At 32.0% G+C, this 21,408-nt stretch overlaps 3 protein-coding genes and 2 long non-coding RNA genes across 5 annotated transcripts in view; 3 read left to right on the forward strand and 2 right to left on the reverse strand.

The window, feature by feature from the left end:
* The window catches only part of LOC149483913 (uncharacterized), a 227,323-nt gene that overhangs the window by 201,528 nt on the left and 4,387 nt on the right, over positions 1-21,408 (reverse strand). The window lies entirely within an intron of this gene.
* The window catches only part of LOC149483922 (uncharacterized), a 188,253-nt gene that overhangs the window by 73,089 nt on the left and 93,756 nt on the right, over positions 1-21,408 (forward strand). The window lies entirely within an intron of this gene.
* On the forward strand, positions 18-1,436 carry LOC149483926 (transmembrane protein 170A). The gene has a single exon (XM_089701417.1). The coding sequence runs from the start codon at positions 302-304 to the stop codon at positions 698-700; it is 399 nt and encodes a 132-aa protein (XP_089557543.1). The 5' UTR covers positions 18-301; the 3' UTR covers positions 701-1,436.
* LOC149483927 (uncharacterized) lies at positions 1,670-5,594 on the reverse strand. Its single transcript, XM_089701418.1, has 2 exons — positions 2,325-5,594; positions 1,670-1,915 (listed from the first exon to the last, which is right to left on the reverse strand). The coding sequence occupies exons 1-2, from the start codon at positions 5,445-5,447 to the stop codon at positions 1,775-1,777; spliced, it is 3,264 nt and encodes a 1,087-aa protein (XP_089557544.1). The 5' UTR covers positions 5,448-5,594; the 3' UTR covers positions 1,670-1,774.
* Positions 6,704-21,180, forward strand: LOC149483928 (RAB11-binding protein RELCH-like). Its single transcript, XM_089701439.1, has 16 exons — positions 6,704-7,162; positions 7,349-7,519; positions 7,667-7,827; positions 8,150-8,374; positions 12,176-12,489; positions 13,036-13,230; positions 13,634-13,796; positions 14,063-14,228; positions 14,656-15,027; positions 15,371-15,716; positions 15,977-16,261; positions 16,491-16,609; positions 17,016-17,172; positions 17,742-17,956; positions 18,376-18,502; positions 19,009-21,180. Exons 1-16 carry the CDS (start codon positions 6,934-6,936, stop codon positions 19,226-19,228), a joined length of 3,465 nt encoding a protein of 1,154 aa, XP_089557565.1. The 5' UTR covers positions 6,704-6,933; the 3' UTR covers positions 19,229-21,180.

Consider the following 21,408-nt stretch of genomic DNA (forward strand, 5'->3'; position numbering starts at 1 on the left):
CTTGACATAATGAAATATGTCAAAGCAAACAAAAACAAAATGTCAGAACCTACGAATATCGAGTTGTACATTTTCGAATAGCAAGTTTTTATTGTATTTATTACTAATAATTTAGTATTCTCATCATATAAAAATGAACAGTCTTTCCGATAAGTACAGGTCTAATAATTTTGCAGCGACATTTTCGAATAAAGTGCGAGTGTTTAAGTCTTTGATCAACGCATAATAATAATTGATAAGATTATTTAGTGATCAGAACAGCTACCCCGATGCCTTTATGCATCAGACTCTATGAGACAACATGTATGACATGTTGTCAGAATTCAGTGTATCGGAATTCGATTCATTTGTCGATATACTAAAATTGACTCCTGTTGACCCTTTAGATACATTTGGTGAAATGTGGTATCCAGTGTTTCTTTGGTCTCTGTGCTCCTCAGTGTTTGTGCATACCTGTGCTGCACTAGTTGCGTTTGGAACACTAAGAAAGCATAAATACGGCAAGTTTTTTCCGGTACTCCTTATTGTAATGGGTGTTATGAGTCCAGTGACTTCTGGTGTAGCAAGCAGTGCAGCTATAGCCTTCATATACCGAGCCGCCAATTTAACAATGCCACCGATACATGCAATGATATGGGGAATAGGACAGACTGTCCTAGGAGCAGGAATTGGTTTTACTAGGATTTTAGCTACATTGTAAAAAAACAAAATGTATCAATGTATATGTAAAGTTATGTCAATTACGATAGAATAAATCTTTAAAAATGGGGAATGGTGCTAAAATGTATGTTTTTAGTGTCTAGATTATTCAGCTTTGGTGTGGTAATACTCATTAATTTACCAATATTAGTCAAAATATAAATATATATGTATAGTTGTGTGCTTATACTGTTTAAGTAATGAAATTTTATATAATGTATTAAGAATCTACTTAGCAACTGATATGACAATCTTAATTATTCATAACAGCATTCATAATAAGGGGTGTCTGTTGTAATTATTCTATAGAATAATAAGGTCAGGACCTATGTGCATAATGTAGTTTTTGTAACTAAGCATTCCATTACTCGAAATTCTTGTTCCTTTACGTTTCACCATATTAGATGTGATTTCCCACCGACATACCAAAATTTTTAAATTATTTTATCTAAATTATTTATATTCAAAATCCATTTTTGGTAAACATGTTGTAAAATTGACATTTCAATAATAGTTGAATTGTACTTAAGTCACTTATTGGTCCAGTAAGTATATTGTACATAAATTAAACACTATCATTTTCTACAGTTTTCAAAACCATTGTTTATAAACTATAAAATTGAATGTATTGATACAATGTAGTTGTAGTGGTAGGTATTGTTCTTATTTGTATAAAATGTAATGTATGGACTTATTTGATATATGAGCAAAATAAATAATCTGTTTTGTAAATACTTGCTGTTCCTTTTTCACTTAATCCTTGTTCACAAACATTTGTAATTTTTCTCCAAGACAAAAAAGTAAAGGTTATCAAATTTTCTGCATCTCATCTTTTAAACAATCATAATGGCTGCTGAATATACTTGTATAATTTCTGTCAAGGTCTTAACACTTATCATATATCTAACAAAAAAACATAGTTACAATTAGTAAGGTTGCAATAGTAAGCAGAAAAAATAAAAAAAAAACATGACATTTAAACTTTATTAAAATTAAAATAACATAATAACATCCTAATTATAAGTAACACATTATTTTCAAATTTCATCTCTGACTCAAAATTTATAAAAGTTTATTACAAAGTGCTTCCATGTGTATAATGTGACCTTGTACGCAATTCATGAGATCGTCCACTATCATCATCTTCATTACTTTCTTCATGTATTGTTTCATCAAGTAAAAGTGGTAATTCCAGTTCCTCTCTTGTAAAACGATTCTGAAAAGAGACAGTAAATTTCTATTATACTACAACATTTCTATCAAAACTAATAACTTGGAATTAAAACTTTTTTGGTCTAATGACTGTCATGAAACAACAATAAAATTAACATTTTACAAATCTGCAAATTCTACTTATATTAGGATACATATTATAAATTCATTTCTATGTGAAATTTGGTACATAGATTTTAAATTCAAATTCAAAATTTGAATTTGAAATCTATAAGATAGATACATTAATTATTATAGTCTGGTTATGAACATAAACTTTTTTACAGGTACCACAATACCACACAAGTAAAGCTGTGAGCTGCAGCCAGTACAAAATATTTCAAGGGGCACCTTAAATTGAATGGCAATATAATATTTTTTTTAGGTGCTTATTAAGTTTATAAAAAACTCACCTCAACCAAATCTGATTCTCTTCTACTGTATGTGCTCATTCGTTCCTGCAATGATTTGGTTTCAGATGTAGCATCCTGTAATGCCAATTTTAATTCAATGATTTCTCTCCTTGCATTTGATAAAAGGTTTTCAGTTGTTGAGATCTTTTCAATTAAGTCCTTCTTTTCTTCCTCCAATTTTAATTTGGAATTTGACAAAGATTTTATTCTATTCTCATATAGTTTTAATTCTGAGTCCACATTACTAATTGTGCCCTGTTTTTGATCACTTTGTAAGTTTTTACACATTTTCTTAAGATATTGTACATTTTGTTCTAAAACAACTTTTTCTTCTGATATCAATCTTACTTCATTTTCTAATGCATTTATCTTACAGGTCATTGAAGCAATTCGAGCAGACTGGGTTTCTATAATTCTATCTTTATCTAGGACCTTTTCTTCTAAGCTTTGTATCTTTGAAATATATGATTGAAGTTGCAATGATTTTGAAGCTGACTCACTTTCAAGGGAATGATTTGTGTTCTCTAAAATATTTGCTTCCACAGACAAACTTGCAAATTGTTCCAACATATCTGATCTATCTGCTTCTTTTTGAGACAGAAGTTCTTCTATCCTTCTAATTTCCGCAACATAATGTTGTAACTGTTGTTTGAGACTGTCCACTTCTCTTCTAGATTTGTCTAATTCAATTTTGGTCAGTTTTAATTCCCCATTAGCATCAGCCAAACTATTCTGTAGATGTTTATTTTCTATTACAGCTGTATCATATTGCTGAGTTAATCTCAATATTTCTCCATTTAAAAATGCCATTTGTGATTCATAATCGGAAATTTTGTGTTCTGATACTTTGTTAACATTTAATTTTCTCTTAAGGTCTGATATTTCATTCTCCAGCTTGCTAATGTCAAACAACTGAGATTTAAGTTTTTGTTCTAGCATACTTGTATTTTCTGCCTTTTGATCTAATTCCAAAACTAATTTATCTCTTTCCCTGTCAATCATTTTTATATTTTCTATTAAATTAGATTTGTCATTCTTCAGTACTGATATTTCTGTTTGATAGTCTTTACATTTTTTCTCTAAGCCTTCAATAGTATCTTTTGCCATACTTAATTTCTTTTGGGTACATAATAATTCATTTTGTGATTCTGTAGTGCTTCTTTCTGTTTCTTGTTGAATGTTTCTTATTTGACTGGCTAGTGTTTTTTCCTTTATCAATTCACTTTGTAGTTTTTTTAATTGATCTTTCAACATATTGCACTCATCACGCAGTCTATCAGCAGAAGCTCTTCCAGTTCTGTTTGTCACTTTATAAGAACAATTTTCCTCTTCTAATTGTTCAATTTGAGACTGTTTAAAAGCTAAATCTCTTTTGAGTTTATCACATGAATCCAGGGCATCTTTATATCGAATATTGTGCTCTTGATTATCTCTTCTTAGTGAGTCTATTTCTCTTATAAGTGAGTCAATCTTTTTTTTTAATTTATCATTTTCGTCATGAAGGTAGGTGCTCTTATCATAATTTTCTGTTCTGCTTGTCTTATATTGACTAAGTTGCTGGCTTAGTGATATATTTTCTTTAGACAATTCTGCATTTTCAATATTTAAATGTCTAACTATATCTTTATAATTATTTTTGTTGCCATCTTCTTTAAAGATTGCATTTTTTCTTAAATCCTCATTTTCTTTTTTCAGCATCAACATTTTTTGTTCACTTTCACATAATTTTAAATGTAAGTCTTTTATGAAAGCATTTTCGGATGGTGAATTTGGATTAGAGATTTTCTCATTGCTTTTAAAATGTTTATTGAATAAATTCATGGCCTCATTTAATTTATCTTGAACATCATATATGTATCTTTCATACTTTTTTCTTTCATCCTCAAGTAGTTTTTGCAAATCAGTTTTTGCTAGGCATCTTGAACTAGACATGTCATACTCACAATTATTGATTAGTTTATTTTGTTGAACCTTGTTTGTTTGAGATAAAGTAAAGATTTTATCTTGTAGGCTTCTATTTAATTCTACAAGATCCTGAATTTCTTTTAAGAAAGCAGCCTTTTGATTGTCATGTGTTTGTGCTGAAGTTTGGTTCATGTTGTTTTTTGGAGACTGATCTCGTAAGTTTATTTCCGATAAATCCCTTTCTAATTTTGAGTTTCTTAAAACCAAATTTTCAATTTTATTTTGTAATGTATTAATTTCATTCATTGTAGCAGCAAGTCTTTTATTGCAGTCATCTTCAACTTTTAAAGCCAATGTGTCCATTTTTTTCAATTCATCTTTTAGACCTTTATTTTTGTCAGCAAGATCAAGAGCTCTAAGCATAGCTTCATGTTGTTTTTCTAGACTTTTTTCTAGTTCAGCCCTAAATTGCTCATTGGACTTTTCTAACTCCTTAACTTGTTTCATTAAATTATGTATTTTGTTCTCAGGTTTGTCGGTATAAAAATCTTTTGAAATTGCAGAGATTGGTCGTCCACCTTCTAATAAAATAGTGAGTCTTATAATTTCATTATCCCTATGGTCCACTTGATTTTTTAGTAAGATAATTTCATCACTATAACTTTCAATTTTCTCTTGTAAAGACTGAATTGTTCTTGATAGTTCTGCATCTTTCCCTGAATAGTCATTTTTATCATTACATATACAGATTTTTGAAACACCAGTGTTATCCCCAGCATCCTTCCTCTTACTCCGATTACGGCTGCTTAGTGTTTCAGCACATAATCCTCTAAGGCTTAAATCCCTGACATCATGTTGCAATTTACTTATCAAGTTCTCCTTTTTCATTAAATGTTCAGATAGTGATTTAATTTTCCTTTGACTGTCTTTCACTAGTCTTAAATGTTCTTCTTTTTGTTGAATAATTTCGCGATGTAGTTGATTGTTTTCTTGAATTAATTTAGCATTATCACATTTGTACGGTTCTAATTCGATCATTAAATTATCTCTCTGTAGCAAAGCTTCTTTTGATAGATCCATATAATGTTGTAAACTTCGAGTAGTCTGCAACAAGTCAGCTAAAATACATTCTACTAAGCTTACAGCTTCAACAGGTAAATTGTTGTTGTATCCAAGCTCCTCCAGTTTTCTTTTTAAACAGAAATAATTCTCCCCCATTTTGCTTCTTCTATTCAAAATCAGCGAAACTAAACATAAAACTGATTTTTATTTTTAAGAATAATTTTATTACAAAGAAGAAAATTAAAGATAATTTGTGTTTTGTTTACATCCTAGCTTTTGGGTTGCAACTTGCAGTCAAATTGAAATTTGCCTGGTGTCAACTGTCAACTGTCAACTGCCAAATCTCTAATGTATCACCACAGAGTAAATAAACAAATATAGATAATATAATTTAAGTCTACGGCAATCAACTTTTTTAATGGTGGATTTTTATATTTATTTTTTGACGTGACAACGTCTTATAATTCGATTGAGCCGGCTGCACGCACGAAAAAACATGACTCATGCGGCGTTACTTCGCTCTGAGGCGTTCCGTGTAAGGCTTGAAGTGCAAGCGAGAGCGCGGAACGAGCGACAAAGAAGCACAATCGGACGTTGTCACGTTCAACTATCGTCAGTAAACCGACTTTACACTTTTACAGACAACCAATTTTTTTTTTATAATGTACGGATAACACTGAACCGTTAGTACAATAAGAAATAACTTAAAATTAATGTTAGTAAATTAGATCTAAGTTAGGTTTAGCCCACATAACACTCTACGCGTACATGCACATGTCGTTTCGACGAATGTAAACACAAAGTGCTCCATAATGGGCGCACTGATGCAGATGTCCTCAACAATGGCCTTCAAAATATTGTTGAAATTTACAGTTTACACAATCAGGGCGTATTCAGAAAGAAAGCTTGAAACTTATAAGCGCTTATAAGCGCTTATAAGTTTCAAGCTTTCTTTCTGAATACGCCCTCACTCGAACACGTAGGCCATTAATTATTGAAGCGAATAACGAACAGTGCATTCGTTACACCATTAATTTTCAGACCGGTTTGCTGAGGACAAACCAACGAATAATAAACTTTGTTTGAGTTATATTGTAAATTAAACACATTTATTTTGGTACAGTTTCATCATAGCCTCATTTTATGAACCCTACGGGTCATGATGGTAAACGGGAATAACCACAGGGAATAACTCGTTAACTTTATTTTACCATAGGCCATAGGCCTGTGCCAATAGGCCCAACTTTTTGCTTTACACAGTGGACTTTTTTCGTGGCAAGTACCCTACAGTAGTTAGGTAACAATCAAAGTTTTTTGTCATGTGTCCGTAGCATGTGTCCCTTGTAATTAAATCTTAAAAAAAATTGTCTATCCTCTAATGTCATCTCATATGACATGTCGAATATGTCAAATTTACATTGTCATGTCATGTCACTTTTCTATAGATATGGAAACAACAAAATAAAGAAAATAAACACGAAAATTTGGATAAAATACGGATTTCAAATTACTTGTTATGATCACAATCAGCTGTAACGTAGATAATATCCAGTTTAATGTTTGTATTTAAAATTGTCATAGTCAAACTTCATACATGTATTTTTGATGATATAATTTCCGTAATATTGTAAGAAGTGTAAAAATGAATCCGTATAAGGATTTAGAAGAAACTTCTTTTGCTGCCGCACCCCATCTCAATTATGAAGATATTGCAACAAAATTGTTAAAGGATCATTACTTTTTGACGGCCCTCGAACTTCATACAGAATTGGTAGAGAGTGGCAAAGAACTTCCGCAATTGAGAGAATTTTTTTCTAACCCCGGCAACTTCGAGCAACATGTTTCTAGAGCATCTGAGATGAGTTCTATGCGTAAGTTTTTATATTTTGGAGCACTGAATAGAAATTTAAACCTTTGATACTTTTTTTATTATTAGAATGTTTCTATCAATGTATGCAATTTTAAAATACAATATTCACTGAAAGAATTAATATTGTCTGTTATTTGTTTAGCACTTAAAGTTTGAGAATGTTTAAAAAAAATAATATGTGTATTAGATCGTACACCCAGCATAGCCACCCTAGATTCGTTAGATACTGCTAGATATTCTGAGGATGGTGGCGGTGATCGCCTCGGGAGTGGTGGAGACATAGCGGTACTGGAGTTTGAGTTGAGAAAAGCTAAAGAAACAATCAATTCTTTGAGAGCCAATTTGACCCAATTTGCTGGTAAGATACAAATATTTTTTTTAACCATAATATTATGTAGGTATATTGTATATGGATGTCATTGAATTAAATTTTGTTTTGGCAAACGCTATTTATTATGTTATTCTTAAAAAAGGGTTCTGAAAAAATGTGTTTATGATTTTACAGATGGTGAATCAACTTTAGATAAAAATGTAAAAAATAATTTTAATCAGAAATCATTGAAACCTCATGAAAAGCGAGCTCTTAATTTTTTGATAAATGAATACTTACTTTTACAAGATTATAAACTCACAAGTATTACATTCTCAGATGAAAATCCAGACCAGGTAAATTAAATATATGCTTTGAAGTGAACATTAACTTTTTAATCCTCTTGGCATGAAAATAATTGTATCTATTTGCTTTTGTATGTTAATGAGTGTTATGGATAATGTTCAATTCTTACTTTCTTTCAAAATGTTCTAGGCTAATTTGAGAAAATGCTTTGTAATAAAAAACAAATTATGAAGTTTAACTCTAGTGTACAGAGCTTACAAATGAAAACAAAAATTTAGTATCCAAGTCTGGTAAATGTTCTTTATACGATGTATGGAATCAGTTCTCATGACTTTCATTTTATATTTTTTAATTCAAACCAACATTTATTAGGAATTTGAAGACTGGGACGATGTAGGATTGAACATGCCGCGGCCCTCAGGGTTAATATCATTGTTCAGAGGCAGTACAACTGCTGTGAATGTTCCAAAATATGATGTGGCTACACAATATGATAGTGATTATTGGTCTGATGCTGAATGCCAAACAGATTTGGATGAGAATGTCTGTGTGAGCTGTCAAACGACCATAGATAATGATTCTGATTGGAACCATGAGGTAATTTTTTGTATTCTTTCTTTATTAAGAACTATTGAAGAATATGGATGTAACAGATTATGTAGACTAATTATTTTAATTAATTTAAAGAATTAAAATTATGTTTGTTAAATTATGTTTTTATTACTGGTACTTGTACAATAAAGTGTCATGAATAATTAATAAAAAAAATAAAGACTTATTGAGCACTTAGTTATGTTTAGGGAATGCAAACCGGTTTCACCGAAATTCGAAAACCCGGGTTTTTGTGATATTTTAAACGATAAAAAAACTCGGTTATTTTTAACAAGTTTCCGGTTTTCGGTATTTTCGGTTTTTTTGTAACGGCAACACTATAGCACTGTCAAAGTGACATTTGTGAAGCAAAACCGCCAACCGTTTCAACTGTCATCATAATTTTCTTATAAGAGATGTTTGTTTCTATGCGCTGATTACACCTAACGAGTACAGTGGCGAGTCAGTAAATACGCTCTCGGCCGAGACAGTTGCCGAACCGAGTGGGTGTTTACACGTATTTCACTAGTGGCGAGTCAGTTCAGTTTTGATCACGACGCGGACGTCTGCAATGGAACGAAAAAAAAAAGAATTTAAACGGGTTTTAAATCGGCTGTTACCAGATATTATTAACGAATTGTGGGATTTATTAGAAATAATGAATAAAAATAATAATTCTTTGAAAAAATACAATGACGAAACGAACGAGTGGCGAGTGGCCGAGTGACGCGACGAGTGCGTGTTTATACCTGCCGAGCGGGATAGCGAGTGGGTACTCGGCCGAGTAAACAAATTGGGATTCTAGTGACTGTCTCGCCGCTCTTCTCGGCCGAGTACTCGGCCGAGCACTCGTTGAAGTGTTTATACCAACCGAGCACTCGGCCGAGGACACTGACTCGCCACTGTACTCGTTAGGTGTAATCGCCGCATAAGATTTAACGTTAACGTTATAACGCACTAGATAAAACGTTCCTAAAATACTTTAAAAAACCTTTTTAAAAGCAATGTTTATTAAGTTAAGAATTACATTTTTATAAGTTAATTTGTTAATTTCAATATTTTAGTTTAGCGAATTACTTTGTCTAAAGTTGATTATTGTAAAACTGATTCCTATTTCCTACTTCGTAATAAATAAACTAAACATTTTATATTTGTTTCCATGTAATTTATTTAAAAAAGTACTTACAAAAAAAAACTCATTTTAAACTCGATTTCACCGAAAACCGGGTTTTTTGAAATAGAACTCGAAAAAAAACCCGGGTTTTAATTTTGGCGGGTTTTGCATTCCCTAGTTATGTTATACTTATATCTTCATTACAATTTACAATTTACAATATGTTATATAATATTAAATATAAATTTCAACTTACAGTAAGGTAACGGCACCAGTGGTGGACAAGCATCCAGTAATGGACAAAATAAATATTAAATTGAAATATTAAGACCAAAATTAACGTTATATAATTTGGCAATACTTAAAATAAAAGTTTGGTTCATAAGCTATCAAAATACGACATTTCATCTTATTCGGCCAAAATGTTTGAAGATGGCAGAACTTTATGTTTAGTTGCTGCGACTCGTTTCGAAGAAATTCGTTTTTACTAAGAAAATCCTTAAGGAAGTGAGGACACAATTTTGGTTATAAGAATTTTTGTATAAATGTCAGCAAAATTTTATATTACTTTTATTCATAGTAGTTAAGTGTACGAAATATTACACGATTTAAAATCATGATAGGTTATGTTGTTTAAATAAAATTCATCAGTGTCCATAACTGGATTTAATTCTATGGATATATCCATTTATGGACATATGTCGAAAATAAACTTTTTTTAAAGGTATTAATTACATGCGCTTTTCTGTATTGTCTTTTCTTTCTGATTAATAATATACCTATCACGACCATTTCAAACAAAGGGTTCCAATATTGTACAACAATTGTCCATGACTGGATTTGCTTTGGTTCCTATAATGGACATTGATATTTTTTGTTAAAATTACACTAATGGGTCCAACAACATAATATCTATCTAAACATGAAGAATATATTTTAGAACAATGATGGGTCATTATGTGCTGTGCGACTCGTTCTCGGCTTCATTGTCTATCACTGCCTAGAGAAGTCGCATACTTATGCGTATTGTAACGCATCTATCATAGAGAGTTCTCTGATGAACTTTTTGGATCGCTGTCTGCTGCTAAATTTCACCACCATATAGCACACACGCTTAAATTTCATCCACACCATCTTGACAACAGTTTACAAAAAGCTTTTTGCCTCGTGCTACAATTTGGAATCCATATCGATGGACCGATCAGATTAAGGCTGCTGGCGGATTCAGATTGGCGATTCACTTCACGAGTGTAGCGGAATGCCAGGAAACAGAGAGATATGGCGGAACATCGTGAAGCGGGTAACATCTACCCCCCTAGAGTGATATGACGAAGAAGAAGAAGTCCCAAAATGGATGGAATGGCAGTAATTTTTTTAGTTATATGTTTCATCCCTGACTTATTGAGAAAAAAAACCATATTGGTGTTTCTTAACGGACATAACTCGTATTTAACGATGCATTTGTCCAATTTTTGCCTAGAAAATGGAAATTAAGACTGTTTTAAATATTATAAGTATGTAAAATAATTAATAAGTACTATTTTTTATAAATACATCCCCGATTTATTGTATTCCAATCATCATTTTCAAGATTCTATTGATAACTATAAGTCTTCTCCAAGTGTAAATAACTGGAGAAACGACATTAGGTACAGTCCATAAATGGGTGTTCATAACTGGATGTTGTCCAAAACTGGGTGTCCATCATTAGATTTTTCACTGTCCAACACTGGTGCAAAAAAGTGGTTTTTTAATTTATAAATAACTTAATTATTTATGCATTGTAATCTTTTTTCTAACATTGGTTACGTTAAACTAACATTGAACTAAAGGTATAACTAAACAATATCCAATAAAGTTAAAAAACCTACGAGAAATTTGTAAAAAACTTCAATTTTTTCCTTAATCTGTACAAGACTGGTGCCGTTACGTTAATTGAGTAAGTATTTCTCAATTTTTTGTACTAAACGAACTTTTTAACTGGTGGCGACGATTTGATAGTTCCCATGTTACATAACACTTTGTATTCTTTGTTCTCATCCATTTGAATCTAGCCTTGAAATATTGGTATATTTCCCTCTGTATAGTTTTTTGTTCTAAATACTCATTAGCAGGGTCATGATCATCATTAAGATAGCCAAATGAATTAAAATTGACAGTTACTTTATTCAACCCTTTTTTACCAGAATTTTCGAGCAAAATACATTGGTTACTCTCTATGTAATTTATATTCGGTTTATTTTTTAGATTTTGTAAGTGCGATTGGTTTTGCCATTCAGAATACATCGTTATCTTGTCCATGACATAAGATATAGTTGCATATATATACAATTTAGCTTCTTCTGAATCTACTACTACTTAATAAGTCTTCAAGGCGTTATAGTCTGATGATGAATCATTTAGTGACATAGAAACCTCTGACTTAAATTTACTTGATTCCGTCCATTAGAATGACTTAACTTCCATATGTTTTATAACATTCGCTGCATCGACCTTTGGTTCTTTTGGGAGGATCTCCCTTCATATATGGCACGTGCGTCACAATGTGACGCCTGTTTCTGGCCACCTGAAGTAATTGGGGTGTTGATGGACCGGGAGCTGGCAGTGAATAATTTTACTGATGATTTATATTTAAAAATACATATTAATATTTAAAAATATTACTTATAATTAATATCAATACACTTTTACAGATACTTATCCAAGCTGAGGAAATAAATCTACTGAAACAGAAAATTATTGCCCTAGAAACAGAGAAGTTAAATTTCCAAAAGCTATACGACGCTGCTATTGTCAGCCTCAACTCATTAACTAGTCCAGTGTCAGAGAAACAAGTTTTAGAACTACAAATCCCTAGTGATAAATTAAATGCAGTACAAACAAGGCTTGAACAACAATTAGAGAAACCGATCACTTGTATGGCAGCTGAAAATCACTATGGAAGTAGTAATTCCACTCATAGCGCAACTCCAGATCAGTTTGAAATGATTGAAAGTGAGAAACATATGTAAGTATAATACATGTTAAGTATTTAGTATTGTATTTATTTTTCATACAATTTAAAAAAAAAATGATAAGTTGTTATGGTTATTGATAACATACATGCTACTTTTTGCGGGCAGTGCTGTGAAGTAGGGCTTGCTCTTTGTCTATACAACAAATAACGACACTAAGCAGATTTGTAAAAACATGTGTGAAAGATAAACCTTAAAATCAAATCAGGAACTTTCGAAAGGCGAAATTTACCAAAAATTATATGCAAAATTATGTTGATGAATATGTACTAGAGTTTAGCTAGTGTCCTGATTAATTTCAAGTACAATCTACTACTCTATAACAAACTATTTTATGCATAATAAATTAATTAAATATATGTATAATAAAAATATCAAACCTATACAATATCTTCATGCCCTTACTTCACGATACTTACGATAAAGCGATGCTCTGAAGTGGTATTCACAATTTTCTGAAATTACCCCTCATCCGAAATTCCCCCAGTGCACTATATTTAATATTCAATAACTTCAAATAATGACTTCTTTAATTTTAGGACAAAGAAAGAGGGCTCAAATACAAGTTCAATAGAGCCAGCATTGCTTGACGGTAGTGTAAGAGATTCCCCATTAAGACGTGGTAGTGTCACCACTCTTGATGATACACTCAGTATAAATGACGCGGGCGAATGGACGCGGTTACAATATGAATATAATATCGTGGAGAATTCTAAAGAGATGTGGATTGATAGGTAAATTGCTATGAGAATAAATAGGTAGACAAATTACTTGTGAAGTGAAATATATTTGGCAGTCTGTTACTACACAAACTGTTTGGTGTTATTATTATTGTTCAATGTTCATTTAATGTGCTGAGTACACGTGTCAGTAGTGAAACTTCTTTCTCCATGACGCGACGGTATGGCCATTCGAGTAAATTTTCAATGTCGCGACCTTGAAATTAGACTCTCAACGCGCCTAAAGAAGTTTCACTTCAAAAACAAAGAAAAATGCGGAATATGAAAACAGCAAATCTTTTGCCAATTTATGTATTTACTTACGAGTTACGACTAAACATGTAACTAACATATTATCATATTATATCTTATTTCTAATTAAGATATTTTACACTCATACAATAATTTTTGTTTTCAGTGGCTTACCAAATAATTTAAAGGAGTCTTTATTGACCTGGTGTAATGAAACATTGGATATGAATGAAGCTCTGTCAAATGATCTGTTAACAGAATTAGTGAACAATGATAAGCCAATTCTATTGCCGGCTTTATTACAACTAGTAGCGGATACTTTACCGCGGGTAAGTATGTTCAATATTATGAAGGTTGTTAGTTTTAAATTTCTTACAGAAATATATTATATTTGCGAATTATAAGTGGGTATGCTAAATACTCAAAAAACGTAGCTCTACAATCATAAATCGAATTATAGTGAGTCCCGTCACAGTACAGATATGAAACAGTATGGTAAAAGAAGTTCTTAATTATACGCTATTTTTTTTAATTGAGCAATTTTAATTATAATTAAGTTTGTCGTAACACTAAACAATCTTTTTTTTTTTTCTAGATCCTTCCACACACATTGGTCGGTAGGAGAAGCGAATCAGCAGCCTTATTATCAGCGGCCATTGTGTTGTTACCGCCAGCTGACGCAAAACGGGCTAAATTATTGCATACTTTACTTACGCTGTTTAAAAAACCGGACCCGCCTGACGCTAAAATTATATGTGAAGGTAATTTTAGGTTTTAATAGAGATAAATTTAGTACTTGTGATTTTATATTTTATTATTTAATTTAAAGTTCAGTGGAACAGTAATTTATGTTTTATAAGCATAAATGTTAATCGACGTAATATTGTCAACCCCGTACAGTAAGAGCTAGCGCGCAAGAGCTACTTTTGTCTCCGCAACTATTTTGTCTCTCCCATCAACTCTATGGGCTAATAAAAAAAGTCCCGGGAGTTGCGTCGCTACGTGCGCGCACTTTCTTACTAGCCCATAGAGTTGATGGGAGAGACAAAATAGTTGCGGAGACAAAAGTTGCTCTTGCGCGCTAGCTCTCAATTAGAACAATTTTTTGTTCAATTATTTTTATGTGATGAAAGTACAAACATATGTACAAAAATATGTTACATATTTAAAGATAAATTCCAATTCCAGCAACATGCCTCATAGTGAAATGGGGGGGTAGTGGCGAAGTTCTATCTTCCATAGCGGAATTGCTTGCATCCAGGTCGCCAGAACGCAGGATTTTAGCCAGTCAAATATGTCTGGCCATAGCCCCATATGTACCTATAGAACTATGTACGTCTTTACTGCTAAGTTTGGTTGTATTAATGTGTGAATCAAATGAAATTGAGATTCGAGTGTTGGGTTTGAGAGCGGCCTGTTTGATCTGTCCAACGTCGGAACATAAGTATGGGCAATTGGAGAATATACTGTTCAACTTCTTGAAGGACCCCGTTGATCGGATTGTGAAGGATACAGTGGGTGTTTTTGTTCCTGTGTTGGCTAGGAGTGCTCTGATGGCTGGTATGTAATTTTTTATGTGTAACTCAAGTTATTTTTTTTCCGTTTAAATTAATCTTATTTTATCTCTTTAATTTAATTTTGCAACAATTTATGTTGAGAAATTAATCAATTTAGGTAAAAAATTTGAAATATTTTATCAATCTAATTTGGCAAAAAATATTTTTTAGTTTATTTTTGCGCGAAAATAAGTAGCGTAAATGCTCTTCTATGACGATCAAATCTACATGAGCATTTAAATTAATGGAAATCTGTTCAGTTATTTTCATTGTAATTACATATTCAATTTAACAAATCGTACCGACATGTCCATAGCTTGAACATAAAAATGGTACCATTATTTTAGGTAAATTTTCATCATCACTATACAGCCGAATAATATCGATTCTAGTGAAATCGAGCACAGAAGGCGAATGGAAGTCTGTGCTATTATATCTAGAGGTTCTAAGAGTTTTAGTGCTCGCCAAATTGGCGTATGTAATTAACGTACAAATTGTCAAAGAAATGACCCACAACTGTGATATGGAGATTAACTTACAAGACGTGTTATTGTGCGAACAAGAGAGTTTTATAGATTTACAGTGTTACATGAGCGATAGTTATGATGCTAAGAACTTGATAGTGGCTATGAATAGCTTGCTAAAAGAGAAACCAGATGTGCGGTGGGCGGAGCTAACTTGGTTCGTGAAAGTGTGAGTGTTTTCATTGGTTGTTTTAATTATTTTTTTTTATTGTATTTAAATCTTACAAAATTATTATATTTAACTCTAGTGACTGATGAGGATTGAAGAGATCTACGATTATTATTGAATTAATTGTTTTTTTAACCAATTTCATGAAATAGTTGTCTTCTAAGTCACAAACAAATGACCTTTTCAAATATAGTAAGACTATCGTTATTAAGAATGTAAGACGTCTAATATGATTTCTCAATTTTATATACTTTTTTCAGAATTAAGCAAATATTAGAAATAGCGACCACATCCAAAATACTAAATCACTCTGCAATATATGAGCTTCTTATAACTTTATTCAGTAGTTACGTATACAATTTCGGCGTACATTTTACAACAGAAGTGATGAATCCAATATTCCTGAATATTATTAATGATTTGGAGAATAAATTGGAAAAACTGCACGCAGTTAATGTGGACAGTGTTATTATTGTCGGTATATATTTAGTCACTATTGTGTTTTCTGTGGAAGAGAGCGAGCAACAGTCGGAATTTTTGCAAAAGTAAGTATTTGTATCTAACTGTTCTTAGGATTTTGTAAAACCGGCCTTATACGTGTCCTTACACACGCACATTTTGGAAAAATTAAGAGGGCTTTTAAAATCTTACATTAAAAGAAAGCCGATTCTGGAAAAAAGGAATAATTCTCACGAGATTATTACTTTAAAAACATGGTAAAATTTACAGATTTACGAAAAATAATTAGTATCTTCATGACCATTTGTTTTTCAGGTGGGTTATGTACAGTAGTATAAGAAGTCTTCCAAGTAAAATAATATCTATACCGTTGAAGTGGCTTGCAAAACATAGGCCGGATGTCTTAGATTTCTATTTACAATGTCTAAGAGAATGTAAGTATTATTCCTAATGTACTCAACTCTAACTCTAAAACTTTACTGGTAATTTTACATTAATGGTAATTTTCATTTATTGAACACGAAAACTATACACGACTTTTTATAAAGCTTGAATTAGATATGTAATAGTCATTTTGCCTTATGTCACCACTTAGGCACCACCATTTCGTTACACAAAAAGTAATAAAAACAATAGATATATTTTTAACCAGTATGTTTTAGTCCAAAGATTTCACAAATAAAATCTTCAAACTCCAAATAAAACATTTCAATATTGATCTTCCTTCTGAACTAGATTACCTGTATCTCAGATAAGAGATCTAATTTAAATGTGCATAGAAATTAGAAACAGTAAACGTAAAGTTAATATTAAGTTTATAAATATTTACAAAACTTCCAGTTTCAGCCAGTAGCTGCGACTCTACCAGCGGTAGCGCAATACGCGTGTACATAGCTAACTTGATCACAGAGTTATTGAACATAGCGCAAGTGAGCGATGAATGCATAGAACGGCATTTACTGCCAGCTGTTACTGCGCTGCTCTATGATGATGATGTGTGAGTGTGACTCTATCACTCTAGCTTGTGTAGAGCTATCAAATTCATAATATATGACTTTATCGCTCTATCTTTTGTAGAGATATCAAATACTTGAGACTCTATAGCTCTACCTTGTGTAGAGCTAAGGTAGAGCTATCAAATACATGTAGAGTTACTAGTTCCAATGTTCTAAGCATCCGGTCTGACCTATTCTATGACGTCTGCCTCTATCACTATTTTGTGTGGGTATTATATTATGTAGCCGTAAATTTCACAAGAAGTGTTTTGATCCGCCTTCACTGCGTTGCTCAGAAATTTACAAGTGTATTTCATTTTTTAATCCATTATTCTAACTTTTTAAACATAATAAATAATAATTAATGTACGTACTGGAATATATTACCCTTATCTACTCGAGAGTATAGTGTTTAGTGCAATGGTCGTCGTCGATATGTTTTTGTTATCTATGACTTAGTCGCTCTCAATTGCATTGATATTATATTTGGTCTCCACAATAGAATTTTGTTTTACTTTTGTTAATTAATGAATGATGTTAATTATGTATTAATTGATTTCAATATTAACAGCTCAGTCCGCGAAGCAGCAATATCAGCGTGGGGCAGTGTAACACGAACATGCGTGGTTCGAGCTCAAAGCACGTCACTACAGACAGTGTGTTGGCCGCCATTCGAAGAGCTATTGAAATCACGCCCTCTGTCGGGCAAAGAAGGCGCTAAAGCTGCTGAAGCGCTTACTTTATTGGTCCTGCCGACGGTAGAAAGCCACGCTGTGTCTGAGAAAGGTTTGAAAATGAAAAATATATTTATTTAAAAACCATTTGTTTTACACAGTTACAATTGTATTTATGTTGCACGTTTTACATACATTTGGTTTGTTTTCTATTAAATGGTCTAAAGGCTTGTATCTTAGGTATGGTTTATGTACTTGCTTCGTTTGAGGGAATTTTGCACATTTGTTCAAAAAATGTTTGTGTTTTCAATTAATGATTATTTTTTTAGCATGAAAAGCTCGGTCAGAATATATTCATTGTTGAAATATAAACTACCAAGACTCTTAATTAAATGTCAAGATTCATTAACACAATCCATTTATTTTAATATTAAGTGTATAATTTGTGTATAAATAATATCTAAAGGATATTCTATAAACTGTACGTCATATTATATGCAATATAGTTCAATTACTTACATTTTATTGCAGCGGTATCATTACTATGTCTGTTATGCCACCGGCAATTATCATCTGAACTAGTAGCCGCGCTAACACCGGGCTTACAGCTGGCAACACACCACTGCAGCCACCATCCGGCATTGTTGCCAGCTTTACGGTAAGTTATATGTATTTTTTATAGAAATTTTGCAATACTATTGTGCAGTATAGTATACAGTGTAATATTCAGTGCGCCTGCGTTCGTTTATTTGTGGTAAATTTGTCAGCGAGTAAATAAATTGAAATATTTTTGACGTGACAACGTCTTATAATTCGATAGCGCCGGCTGCACGCACGAAAAAACATTACTCATGCGGCGTTACCTCGCTCTGAGGCGTTCCATGTAAGGCTTGAAGTGCAAGCGAGAGCACGGAACGAGCGACAAGGAAGCACAATCGGACGTTGTCACGTTCAACTATCGTCAGTAAACCGACTTTACAGACAACCAATTTTTTAATGTTTTATTCATCGCTTAGATATATTCATCACAGATCACAGATATTTTACAACTACAAATTGTAATAGTACATTGTATTGATACATTATACAACAACTACGACCACAATAATCAATACAATTATAATATCTACAACTAAAACACCTAATGTATCAACTCTTTTCCAGGAAATTAGAAGAAAGCGTTCAATCCCCACCCCTCACACAATATAAGCCGGCCATTGAAGCGCTACTCCACGTGATTACAAACGAAACGCCAAGAGTTCCTTCACCAAAACCAGCCACGAACTTACAAGCGGCACAAGAAGTTGGCCGCCGGGTCACACAGATGTTCCAACAGTCGAAGACTAACATGAACCTACAGAATATATTCAAAAAGAAAACATAGTAGCACAGATTATATATTATATTTATCTGTCACAAAAAAATTAAAAATTAAAAAAAATTAACCCAAACTACTAAGTTACTTGGTAGTAAAATTAAAAAAAAAATAACAATATTGTAAAAAACACCAACCATAGTGCTACACGGATCTTTTGGCACTTAGATGATACTTTCAGGGGGGCGTGCGAATGAAACAAGGTTTGCTGGTGAAAAAATGTCCTAGTTTCAAATAATTAATGAGGGATGGCCCGTTTAACTCATCTTAATAATCATTACTAATATACCCAGTGCCACTCTTGAGTTCTGGCAGTTTAATCATTTGGGCTATGGAGCGCGCCAAAGAAACAAAACCCTATTTCTGTCGCAGTCGGGTAAAAAGCAGAAGTGTTTTATAGAATATTATTTGCGATCAAAAATTAATTAAAAGTGACGGGATTAAAATGTAGGTGCTGTAGCAAAGATTAATAATATTTTCTCTATGTCTTCAACTAAAAAAGTTTATAAAAAATTAAAAGATTAATATATATTTTCATACTAGTAACAACTCAGCTTATGTAGTGTAAATTATGACATTATAATAGTTTTTCATTATAACTCATCGGAATGTTTAAGTGTTAAGAATAATTAATATTTAATTTATTATATACAAAGTTATATTATGAAATTAACTAATACTCGTAGTTTCTATTCATTGCAGCTGTCTAGGTTGTAAGATAATGAAAACATTCCATTTTTTGTTTCTAATTTACAAATCAATATTTCAATTGGCATTGTGTACTTAAACATTTGTGATATACATCTATCCTTTAAAAGAACCAGTACAAATATGAAATTACTCTTAGGTTAAGTTTAAATGGTATAATATTATTTTATTATGTATATTATTTAAAAGGTATAAATATAAAATAAAAAAAATGCTATGTAGAACGTCAAAAGGGGCCGTATGGTGCACGCAAGAAAATACAGTTTACACTATCTATCCAGTATTTAACTTATTATTTTTTGACGTGACAACGTCTTATAATTAGATAGAGCCACCTGCACGCACGAAAAAACATGACTCATGCGGCGTTACCTCGCTCTGAGGCGTTCCGTGTAAGGCTTGAAGTGCGAGCGAGAGCGCGGAACGAACGACAAAGAAGCACAATCGGACGTTGTCACGTTCAAATCGATATCTATGTAACATTTCTGATCGGAGATATATTTACTTATTTATTTCAATTTTACGTTTATGTGCAATATGAATGAGGTCCAATAATAATGATAACCAAAATAAAAATATATTAATTATTTATTTGATATTATGCTTGAAGTTTGAACTTGCAATAAGTTTTATTTTAAAATATGTAGGTACCTACGTAGGTTTATATCGCTAATCGAGTTAAACGAGTCTAAAGGAAGCCACAAAAAATACACTAAAAATAATGAATTATTTTTGTACTTATTGCCTATTTATAATAAGAAATATCCATCCGCAAAGTCGCATTAGAGATATTTCAGATTATTCCTAATATGTAATTTTATTTGATTAGGAAAAAATAATGTTAGTTAAGTAAATACATTTTTATCGCCAGTAATCGCAGTATAAAGTGCAGAATAATCCAAGTTTATACATAATTGCTATGATTTTCATTTTACGTACTTATTGATGCTGTTTTCTGTATTTTATACATTTATTTATAAATGTTAGTTTAATAATTCACTTGCATTGTGTTGTAAGTAATGTGAGTTCTCGAAAAATTCCTAAATAAGTACTTCCAAAGCACTGTTTACCTTCTAAAAATTGCACTACGTTTTATGAATCTCATTTTATGATCTATGTATATCTTTAATTTTGTTAATGTTGTTGTCAATTTTAGTGATATGTTGCAAATTAAATTATAAATAATTATACAAAAATTAGGTTGTGTATATTAAATTAAAAGTTTTAACAATGCTATGCGTATTTTTATTTCATACTTTAACCCTTTGCCCCTTTGGAACTTAGGCTTCAGTGGACTATTTAGATACAATATAGTGATGTTGTGCAACTCTATTCATTTTTCCATTTATAGATGTATCAACGTCATTCGTGTGCGTTACCCAGGCAAAATGTTTTGCTTTAGAGAGATGAGACTTAAACAAATAATTAGTGTATCATGAGGAGCAATTTGTTTACTAATAGCAAAATTTGTTTGAATTGTA

The sequence above is a fragment of the Colias philodice genome, chromosome 12 (genome assembly GCF_061535455.1).
Source record: "Colias philodice isolate Cphi_HAF_F1 chromosome 12, ilColPhil1 Martin Lab GWU primary, whole genome shotgun sequence".
NCBI lineage: Eukaryota > Metazoa > Arthropoda > Insecta > Lepidoptera > Pieridae > Colias > Colias philodice.